Source organism: Hypanus sabinus, chromosome 7 (genome assembly GCF_030144855.1).
Source record: "Hypanus sabinus isolate sHypSab1 chromosome 7, sHypSab1.hap1, whole genome shotgun sequence".
NCBI classification, from domain to species: domain Eukaryota; kingdom Metazoa; phylum Chordata; class Chondrichthyes; order Myliobatiformes; family Dasyatidae; genus Hypanus; species Hypanus sabinus.
This window is the reverse complement of record NC_082712.1, coordinates 73492191-73504191: the sequence shown is the minus strand read 5'-3', so window position 1 is coordinate 73504191 and position 12001 is coordinate 73492191. Positions and strand designations below refer to the sequence as shown.

Below are 12001 nucleotides of genomic sequence, written 5' to 3'. Positions count from 1 at the left end.
GTCATCCTTTTGTTCTTCAAATAATTGAAGAATGCCTTGGGGTTTTCCTTTACCCTACTCGCCAAGGCCTTCTCATGCCCCCTTCTTGCTCTTCTCAGCCCCTTCTTAAGCTCCTTTCTTGCTACCCTATATTCTTCAGTAGACCCATCTGATCCTTGCTTCCTAAACCTCATGTATGCTGCCCTCTTCCACCTAACTAGATTTTCCACCTCACTTGTCACCCATGGTTCCTTCACCCTTTATCTTCCTCACCGAGACAAATTTTTCCCTAACATCCTGCAAGAGATCCTTAAACATCGACCAAATGTCCATAGTACATTTCCCTGCAAAAATATCATCCCAATTCACACCTGCAAGTTCTAGCCTTATAGCCTCATAATTTGCCCTTCCCCAATTAAAATTTTTCCTGTCCTCTCTGATTCTATCCTTTTCCATGATAATGCTAAAGGCCAGGGAGCGGTGGTCACTGTCCCCCAGATGCTCACCCACTGACAGATCTGTGACCTGACACGGTTTGTTACCTAATACTAGATCTAGTATGGCATTCCCCCTAGTTGGCCTGTCACACTAAACAAACTCTGCCCCATCTAAACCCTTGGAATTAATCAAGTGCCAATCAATATTAGAGAAGTTAAAGTCACCCATAATAACAACCCTGTTATTTTTGCACCTTTCCAAAATCTGCCTCCCAATCGGCTCCTTAGTATCTCTGCTGCTACCAGGGGACCTATAGAATACCCCCAGTAGAGTAACTGCTCCCTTACTGTTCCTGACTTCCACCCATACTGACTCAAAAGAAGATCCTGCTACATTACCCACCCTTTCTGTAGCTGTAATAGTATCCCTGACCAGTAATGCCACCCCTCCTCCCCTTTCCCCCCCTCTCTATCCCTTTTAAGCACTGAAATCCAGGAATATTGAGAATCCATTCCTGCCCTGGTGCCAGCCAAGTCTCTGTACTGGCCACTACATCATAATTCTTTGTATGTATCCAAGCTCTCAGTTCATCACCTTTGTTCCTGATGCTTCTTGCATTGAAGTACACACACTTTAGCCCTTCTACCTTACTACCTTTACACCCTTTACTCTGCTTCTCTTTCCTCAAAGCTTCTCTATATGTTAGATCTGGCTTTACTCCATGCACTTCTTTCACTGCTCTATTGCTCCGGGTCCCATGCCCCTTGCAAAATTAGTTTAAATCCTCCTAAACCATGCTAGATAGACAGATGTCATTTGGGAAGTTCTCCACTGAAGGCCATGCGAAAATGCAGTCGGCCAGTAGCAGGGCATCAGCTGTTTAACAACCAAAATTTAGCAAGGCAAAGATATTTGTATTTGAATGTGCGCTGCATGGATTCTCCTCTTCTGATGACAATCCCTGGAAGGTAAACATGTGTAAGAAGTGGGGCAAGAAGGGATGGAGAAAAGCCAACATTTTTAGTGGAGGGGTTGCTGCAATGGATGGGATTAGCACATCAATGCCAACATTATGTGTGTGTGTGTGTGTGTGTGTGTGTGTGTGTGTGTGTGTGTGTGTGTGTGTGTGTGTGTGTGTGTGTGTGTGTGTGTGTGTGTGTGTGTGTGTGTGTGTGTGTGTGTGTGTGTGTGAGAGAGAGAGAGAGAGAGAGAGAGAGAGAGAGAGAGATTGTGAGAGAAAGAGAGAGAGAAAACAAATCACTTGCCTAGTCAACAGGTCAATGTGAATGTGCAGACAACAAATCAATAAATCATTAAGGGATGGGGGATTGGGTCATTGCTCTAAAAGCAGATTCATACATTGAGTTCACAAAAATGATTCCGGGATTGAAAGGCTTGTCATGTGAAGAGCATTTGATGGCTCTGTGCCCGTACTCACTGCAATTCAGAAGAATGAGGGATGACCTAATTGAAACTTATCAAATATTGAACGAGTAGATGTGGAGAGGATGTTTCCGATGGTGAGAGAGTCGATGACCAGAGGACACAGCGTCAGAATAGAGCAGCATCCTTTTGGAATGGAGATGAGGAGGAATTCTTTTAGCCAGAGGGTAGTAAATCTGTGGAATTTGTTGCCACAGGTGGCTGTGGAGGCCAAGTCTTTAAGTATATTTAAGGCAGAAGTGGATAGATTTTTGACTAATCAGAGCATGAAGGGATATGGGGAGAAGGCAGGAGACTGAGGCTGAGAGGAAAATTGCATGATGAGATGCCAGAACAAACTTTGTGAGCCGAATGGCCTAATTCTGCTCCTATATCTTATGGACTTACGGTCTTAGACTGTTAAGACGTAGGTGCAGAATTAAGTCATTCAGTCCAACGAGTCTGCTCCACCATTCAATCATGGCTGGTTTATTTTCCCTCTCAACACCATTCTCCTGCCTTCTCCCTTTAGCCTTTGACACCCTCACCAGTGAAGAAACTATCACCTGCGCTTTGAATATACCCATGACTTGATTTCCAGTACTGTCTGTGGCAATGAATTCCACAGATTCACCACCCCCTGGCTAAAGAAATTCCTCCTAAGCTTTGTTCTAAAGGGGAGTCCTTGTAATCTGAGCCTGTGCTCCCAGGTCCTAGGCTCTTGCAAACACCTCTGGCTCTAGAATGAACAGTCCACAATGTTGCTAGCCTGAAATTACAATAACATGAACCCTGCACAATCCAGGGGCTTTCATGGGCCATGGTCCCTGCACAATGCTCCTCAACCCATTCTCCTGGCAAAGAAAATATCTTATACTCTTCAAGAAATTCTGGCAAATAGCTACAATTTAAAACACATAATACATACTACATCCCCAGTACACTTTCTGTCAAAAACTACAAAAACAGTATGCAAAGAAAGTGCAAGACATGACAGCAGGTTACCAGCATCTGGGGGGGGTGGGCAGAGAGATGGTTGAGTTTTCAGAGAAGATCCAGCATTGGGACTGTATGGATAGATGAAATGCAGCCAGCATAAAGAGGTGACATGGTGGGGGTGTGAGACAGGGCCTGGTAGATGACAGCAGAACCAAGTAAAGCAGGGGATGATGGGCAACTGGGGGTGTTTTGAGACAGAGATTGGTGGATGACAGTTAAGGAAAATAATCAGGTGGATTGTGGAAGGAAACCTGAGAGAGGAGGAATGATGGGCAGATTAAACCACATGGCGAGGAAAACAGGAATGGGAACTGGGAAAGGTAAACAAAGGGAGAGAGCACCTAGGTGGAGCACTAGGGCTGGGAAAGGAAAACAGCAGATGTTGGTCACCTGAAGTTCAAAAATTCAATGTCATATTATTGGGTTATAGGTCAACCGAGTCTCAACCATTCCTCTGAGACCACAGATGCTACTCAATCCACTGGGTTCCTCTGTCAGTTTGCTTCTTTGCTCCATATTCCAGCATCTGTAGTTTCTAAATACAGCCAGTATATACATATATGCTAACCATTCAGATTTTGTTCTGCCTCATTGCCTAATAGAAAGGGAACTAAAATGAAGAGCAGTAATGTGTTTGGTATTCACAAATATATTGATGCTGCAAAACAGTAACAAGTTTGGTCAATAATATTCAAACTTCCATTTAAATTGCATGTCATAAATTCCAGAAGTAAATTATAAATGTTTGATTTCCATTACTTCATATACCACTGATTTATAGGATAAGATCAAAAATAGTTAAAACTGAAAGTGTACTTAATTCCCCCCTTCTCGTACTGCACATTGTAATGAGGATTTATGAACCCTCATCTGGAGTAGATACTACCTGAACGTGGTCATGGATTCCATCTTGCCTGGGTGCCGCTGATAGCCTTCTCGTGGTCTGTAGGATTCCCTCGGCTGAATGATTCCATATGGAGCAAATTTCTCCACATACTCAGTAATTAAGCATGGTTTGCTAATCTTTTCGTAGATTGCAGTGGGAAGGTGCGGACAGCGATGGCGCCTGTGACGAGACAATGTTCAAACTTAAGTCAAAAGTAATTCACAGTAAGTCACTACTTTTTCAGCTTAATAATCTCCACTGCTCCTTGAATTGCAAAAGTATTCACTATTCTTCCAAGCTAGACAGAGAAATGTGGGCAAAGGAAAGGAATTCAGCCTCGACCGCATAGTGGCTGATCTATAATGCAATGCTAAATTTTGCAGCAGTTTCCGAAACAAAGAATGCTGAGAAGATTCAGCAGATCCGGCAGCAGCTGATGCGAAAGAAATAGATTCAATGTCTCAGATTGATGAGCCTTAATCAAAACTCTCAAGGAGTTAATAAAATTCTATTACATTCAAATTCAAAATGAACAACGGACTTAAATTGCCATTTGCAGTTGGTCCTCGAGCTTGGGAACTCGGACAAGCAACGCGAGAGATTGTAACATCGAAACAGTGAGCTGTTGGTCTCCCCTCTCACTGGTGTATGAATGACATTTCTCTCTCTCTCTCTCACTAGAGAGGGACAGCCTGAATGAGGTGCTGAAGTGTTGGGATGAACAGTAGATTTTGATGGTCTCTGGACGCTTTGCTATTGCGTGCACGGTGGATGATGGAGCAAGTGGGGAAGAGTTGATGCTTTTGCTGCGGCTTGTGCATGAGAGTGGGAGGGGGCTTTTGGGGTTCTAACGGTTTCTGTCATTTATTCTTTTGGTTTTTTTCTGATTCATGGATGTCTGTAAAGGATAAGAATTTCAGGTTATATACTGTATACACTCTCTGATACTAAATTGACCACTGAAGTTCTAAATTGCAATTACTCTGTGTGAAAGAGCAGTGATGAAGAAGAATATAAGAGAGAATGAGTTTGGGAGAAAGAGAGAAGGAGAGTGAAAAGAGCTGGGGGCTTGTCCCTGATCCCACTTCACAAGTTTATCAGTTAGTGAACATGGCAGCTGAATGTCCAGTTAACGTCAACGTGCCTTCATGTCCTCTTCTAAATAAAAATGAATCCCAATTCCTGGAGGGGAAGTAAAATAGCAATGATAATTCTCATTTCTTGTATGATAAAAGGAATTTATAGCAATTTAATACTCATTAAATGTAACTCCACAAATCCAATTTGATTGATTGTGGAAATGTTAACTGTTCAAATGTATTTTTAGGAATAGTTCATATCAATTCGTAAACGAGGAACCTTTACCCTGAATAGATTATTTTGTGACTATGTTTTTATATATAAAACAAAAAACTTGATCTACTTAATATCGAAACATACTAAACATTCAATTTTACACTCATCAATCTAATATTGCTAGTTAGGCTCACATCAAAGATATACAGAAATAAAGTAAAAGGAATATTTAATCTACTTAATCAAAAATGTTTTAACCAAAATGTTTTAACCAAAATTCACACACATTGTCTTATCTTATTTCCATTGTCCATTTAACTTTCATATATCTATATAGTAATTCACAGTTCTCTTTCTCTCTATTATCATTGAACTGTTGCCACAAAGTTAATAAATTTCACGACATATGCCGGTGATACTAAACCTGATTCTGATTCTGAAATAGAATACCTAACACAAGAATCATTGCTAAGTGTATGGATACTTTTGACAGATGACAGGAATATTTTCTCATTTAAGAACAGAGAAATAAGAGCAGGAGTCAGACATCTGACCCGTAAAACTTGTTCCGCCATTCAACAAGAGCATAGCTGAGATCAGGCCATGGTCTCAGCTCCACCTCCTTGCCTTTTCACTATAACCCTTAATTCCCCTGCTGTGCAACAGATTTCTAACTGTGTTTTAAATATTTTTAACGAAGCAGAAATTCAGCATTTAATACTCTCCGGGAAAAACAATTTCTCCTCACTTCTGTCCTAAATCTATTCCCCCAAATCTTGAAGCTATGTCCCTAGTTCTTGTCTCACTTACCAGTGGGAACAATTTTCCTACCTCTGACTTTCATAATTTTATGATTCTAAAAGATCCTTCTTATTCTTCTGAATTCCAGAGAGTATTGTGAGTATTTCAGTACTATTTGTGAAATATTGCAAATATATTGTTTCATTAAACATTCTTGTTTGTTAAATAATTCATTACAAGTTATGAATTGGGCATGAATCGCTTAAAGTTAAGAAACAAGTACACAAGTTTCTCTCCTGGCTCTTTGTTTTCATTTCAATTCATGTAATGATTTGGAGTTACAAGATAGAACAATGGTGATGAGGTACTTTTAAAAACAAACACAAGATGACTACTTACCTGTGGAATTGCTGTAAGACACTCAAGTTTAAAACATGCACAGCAAGACATTTGAGTTAAAAAAAAAAGCAGTGCAGGGTGTGTCTCTTTGGAAGAAAGAGAGAGAAATGGTGGCGTTTAAAAGAATAAAGCAGAAAATAGAAGAATTCACAGATTCATAAACACTGTGTACCAGGTGATAATAATCATAAAAAAGAGCAGAAATAGTTGGCTACATCAGAAAAATTGAAGCATTTGATTACACAGCACATCCTGGAATATGTCTATTCAGCTAGTTGAGCAGTATCTTAAAGCAAATGGAATAGTGAATGAGAAATAAGTAACAGTTTTGCTGAGTGTATTGGATTTAAGGGCATACAGTTTGCTTAGAAATTTAACTGCTCTAACTAAACCAGCTGAAATGAGTTTTGCTGATATTGCGAATGTAATGCAAGAACACTTTGAACCAAAACTATTGTTGATTGCAGAACACTTTAGGTTCCATAAGCGAAATCAAAAGGGGGGGGGGGGGCGTTCATTTCAGCTTATGTGGCTGAGCTGAAGAAATTATCCCAGCATTGTCGATGATGGGCTTAATGTGCACTGAGAGGTTGGTTAGTTTGTTCAGTCTTACAATAAAGCATTCAAAAACGGCTCCTAACTGAAGTACAATTTACATTTAAACAAACAGTTGAAATAGCTGTATCAATGGAAACAGCAGAGACACATTTGAGTTGCAGTCAAGAAGGAATGTGAGCATGAAGAAAATTGTAACATCTAAACAGAAACTAGCAAGGCCAAACAAATTGTATTTTTGTTGTGGTAAGGGATCACATACACCAGACCAATACAGGTTTAAAGGTAAACTTGCAGAAAATGCAATAGGACCTAAACAAGGAGCATGTCAGGCATACAAAAATAAATGGAATGTGCAGAGAAGAGAAAAAGATAAAAAGTCAAGTTGCAGTTTTAGAAAAGCAATAATCTGCATGATGCTGATGAAAAATCTGAAGATGATGAAGAGAGTGACTCAGGACTGAGTAGCCTTAAAATTTATAATGCGAAAACTAACAATAGACAAGGAATATGGAAGTGAATGGAAAATTAATTAAAATGGAATTAAACACATTTCAGTTATTCCACAACAGCATTTAAAAGATATTAAACTGAAGCCTGCAGATGTTCAGAGTAGAGAAAAGATCATTCCTGTGGGAATTCGTAACAGTGAAATTCAACAACCAACAAGCCACATTGGGCTTGTACGTGGTAAAAACAAGAGTGTTTTGGAATGTGATTGGTTGAGACAACTACAACTTGATTGGAGATCCATCCACCATTTGCATGCCACATCAGCTGCAATAGTCAACTGAAAGCAAATTAAGAAAGTTACTGGATAATGCCACATCTGTCTCCATGCTGTACATCATGAATCACTGGCCAACAGAGAGCAAACAGATGTTGGTGTCAGCCTCTGTGCCTCTGGTTGGAAAGCATATTGTACCAAGGAAGGACCATTCTGCTCTGAGGAATCATGAAAGTAATGAAAGCAGTGGTCCAACTACAAATAGTTTTTGTATTTTGAAATGTAGCTTGGTTCTAAGCTGGAAGAGAGTTCAAGGAGCTTCAGGAAAGTTGCAAGCATTCAGCTTTTGTGAGTATGAAGAACCAAAATCTATTCTGCATGCATAGAGGTTATTGTATGAACTTCAAGTGAGCGACAAAGGCTGCTGGTAAAAGTAAATGCAAAGGCTGAAGCCCTGCTGGATAAATGGAAGGCCAAAAAGAAAGGAGTCAATGGACAGGAATTATCAGATGCTGTTGTGGGTAAGGAAACCATGAGGAGAGATCAAATTGTATAGGGAGCAATGCAGGGATTAACAAGTAAATACTCCAGTGAACTAAATGCACCTTCCCAAGATCAAGTTGTACAAACTAGAAGAAAAAGAAAGGTGCCTACTGTTGTCTGAACCACTTCCTGCAGTCTCACCTACAACCACCACACAGGAGGCCCCAAAATCTGAGACTGCTTCACAGCTGCAAGTCTCACCTGCCAAGCAGAGTGATCTCCCTTGTCAGGAAAGACATTAACTCACAGAAGGAAGAAAGCCTCCACAGCAATTAAATCTTTAGGCCTGAATGGGCAATTTGAAAATTGACTGTACTCTGTTTGTCTGTATAGTAGTTGTACTATATGGTATATTGTGTATATAATTGAGATGCATTCTGTAATGAATTGAACTTTCTAGCTAAGCAGGGAGGAGGAGTCTTGCGTACTTATTATTTCAGTAATATTTGAGTAATATTGTAGATATATTGTTTGATATAGCAATCTTGTTTATTTAAATAATTGGTACAAGTTATATGTAAACATATATGAATTGCATATGTCATGATGCTACCATGTGATATGGGCAAGCCTTACGTAAAGTAAGAAACCAAGTACTTACAACTCTGTCCCAGCTCCTTGTTTTCATTTCAATTAATTTAATGTTTTGGGGTTTCAAAATCTAACAGCATTTGCCTTCTTGAATATCTGCAAACCAGCCTTTTGCAATTCATGCACAGGTATTTCCAAGTCCCTCTGTACAACAGCTGCAATCTTTCATCATTTAAATAGTAATCTGATCTGTTTTTAACTCCTTTCAAAGTGGATGGTCTCACATTGTACTCCACTCGCTAGATCCCTGCTATTTATATCTCTCTGCAGACTCTCGACGTCCTCTGCACCATTAACTTTTCCACTCAACTTAGTGAAATCAGGAAACTTATTTGATATGATATTTGAATAACAAGCTGTAGAGAGTCTTTAATAATCAGCAGTTACAATCCAATAGCTCAGTAATGGTCAATAGGTCAAATCAAAATACCAACTAAAATAGACATCATCTTTGTAACAGGTCTGTAATATTCTTTAGAATTACTCTATTAATATTTCTCATGTTCTACACATATATTTATATTTATTTATTTAATATATTCGGGCAGATGGGGCTCGTCAGCCTTGGACAGCAGCCGGCCTAGGAGAAGGAAAACTCTGATTTTAAACCTCTCCTGTCTTGTGGCCATACCCACCCATAGGAAAGGCTTCGGGAGTAAACCCCGAGGAAGAAATCCGGAGCCGGGATCTCTAAGGCTGTTTGATGTTGTTTACAACTTCACTCTGGCAACCTCTGCAATGACACTGGAGCCAAGCTGTATCGGCGCTTGCCTTCCTTCGGACTACATCAGTGACATGGAGAAGGGGAACCCTCTACATGGGTAACAGTTGGTTCTTCAAATCTTCCCACCTAGGCTTGCACCCTGGAGAGGACATAGTCCACCAGGGAAACAAATACATGATCCCCTGGGATCGACGGTTGCCTACTACTAATATATTCTTGTGTGGATCACAAAACACATCATAAGTAACACTGGGCACAAAATTAAAATCCACAATCCTATCCTATAAACTGCAAATAAACTCCCTAATTTAACCCTGAGCTGGATGGCCACCCTACAGTGACATAGTTAGGACATGGACACAAAACACAAAGTTACATCATCAGCTGTTCTTCAGTCGAGCCACTGATACTTTGATATTCAATGATCATCATGAAAATATGAAGAAAACAGTACAGTTTATAGACTATCTTCTGGAATTTAATTAAGGCACATTATTAATATAAAGTTTCCTCAAAAATTTGTAAAACACGTGTAATAACATGAAGGGTTTTGCAGGGATTTTTTTTGTACTGCCTTGAACAAAGAACAATTTTAACTGGAATACATTAGATGTCAAACAAAGTTCACTGAAGAAACTAACGAATTGAAGAACTTCTATCATAACTACAAAATATCGTAAACATAATCATAGTAAATAATCCCAGATAATAAGTCCCCAAATCATTCCATGGAGGCATAAAGCACAACAGCACAGAAACGGGCCCTCTAACCCATCTTGACCGTGGAGAACTATTATTCCAGCTAGTCCCATTGAGCTGCACCAAGATCATAGCACCACATATTCCTCCCAACCATGTACTTGTCCAGATTTCTGTTTCAATACTGAAATCGAGCCTTCATCCAACACTTCCACTGGCAGATTGATTCAGGGTCTCACCACCGGAAGTTCCCCCTCAGGTGTCCCTTAAATATTTCACCTTTCACTCTTGAATTATGACTTCTAGTGTCACCCAAACTCAGTGGAAAAAGCCTGCTTACATTTACGTGCCCTCATAATTCTGTACATTTCCATCAACTCTCCATCCTTCTCTGATAATCCAGGAAATAAAGTCCTGACCTATTCAAACATTCCCTATAACTCAAGTCCTCAAGAAGTGGCAACAGCCTTGTAAATTTTCCTTGTATTCTTTCAAGCTTATTGATATCTTTCCTGTAGAAGGTTAACCAGAACTACACAATGTACTCCAAATTAAGCCTCGCCAACATTTTATACAATTTCAACATAACACCCAAAATCCTGTACTCAATACTCTGATTTATAAAGCCAAAGTTCCGAAAGCTCTCTTTATGACCCCAACTACCTGTTACACCACCTTCAAGCAATTATGGATATGTATTCCCAGATCCCTCTTATGTAGCACTCCTTAGTGCCCTACTGTTCATTGTGCAGGTCCAAACCACCTTGTAATTCCTTAAGGTAGTTACAGCCAGGGGTGTTAATGGGGACAAGCTCTGACCACCTATTAAATGTTCCCAATGGTGTGTGCCTCAAGTAGCCTCTGACAACCAAGTTCAACTCCTGGCTTTCACGTGTGGCTTAGCCACTAAGCCCAGAGGAACTGTTTCTCCAGACAGGAGAAGGGGCAAAGGCAGATGGAGCTTGTCAGCCATGGTTGGCAGTTCATCCAGGAGAGGGAATCCATCATCACGAGATGCATGGAGAGAGGGAGCTTGCTACATGGGCAACAGCTTGCTCTCCATATCATACTGCCCATATGTAGACAGCTAGGATGCAGTAGCCATGGTCGACCCTGACCCACGGAGGCCTCACTCATTCACCCAACTTGAGATTTGTAATATCGAAATATTAAGCAAAGCATAGAGAAGAATTATCCAGTTGGCAGTAGATCTAATGTCAAATTTCACAATCATATCTCCAGCTTCACAGAGTAATTAAACCATAAATCATTTAATGGTTTCATCAAAAAATCATGTGAATTGCTTAGTTAAAAGATAACAATCCCAAACAAGTACTAAAGCAATGCAAATATTTTCAACAAGGTCAGACCTGAAAAGGACACAGTAGCACCCGGCTGTGACCATGGAAAGTCGTACACAATGAAACACTTGTCTGTGTCTCCCTCGTCAGGCTTTGTGGCCAAGTTTGCGGATGATACCAAGATAGATGGAGAGACCAGCTGTGTTGAGGAAGCAGGGAGACTGCAGAAGGACTGAGACAGATGAGGAGACTGGACTATAATGTGGGTAAGCGTGTGGTCATGTACTTTGGTGAATTAATAAAGGCATGGATGGAGGTGAGGTGCCTGAGCTTTGCCAGGGGTACATAGTGCAGTTGAGGTGGCTGAAGATTTAAAACGGATTGATGAATCTGGACTATATACATATATATCAGTCTGCTTGTGGTTTGTATAGGTGAGCACTGAGCCTCAAACCCATGGGTTTGTCGAGTGGGAATCAGGGTCAGGACAAAGACTAGGCCTCAGAAAGCCATGACATCACCTAGTGAGCATCAGGGGCCAGCTAACAGGTGACATCAATGGGCTTGGAGGTCTGGTCTATATACATATATACAGAGAGCCATAATCTGCGTTGTACTTTTTCTGATTTTCATTGTGGGTTTGTTGACTTATATGCATCAAGTGGTAGCATCATGGGGTGGGGGAGGGGCCTCAGAACTCA

The 12001-nt window shown here is 40.4% G+C and overlaps 1 protein-coding gene across 2 annotated transcripts in view; it reads right to left on the bottom strand.

The window, feature by feature from the left end:
- LOC132396872 (stabilizer of axonemal microtubules 2-like) overlaps positions 1–12001 on the bottom strand; it is an 81999-nt gene that overhangs the window by 15883 nt on the left and 54115 nt on the right. The window contains exon 2 of one of the 2 annotated variants that reach the window (XM_059974889.1): positions 3725–3904. In XM_059974889.1, coding sequence (XP_059830872.1) covers positions 3725–3904 — 180 coding nt within the window. Of the gene's footprint in view, positions 1–3724; positions 3905–12001 lie in introns of those variants that run through there. The other variant, XM_059974890.1, reaches the window with a different exon arrangement.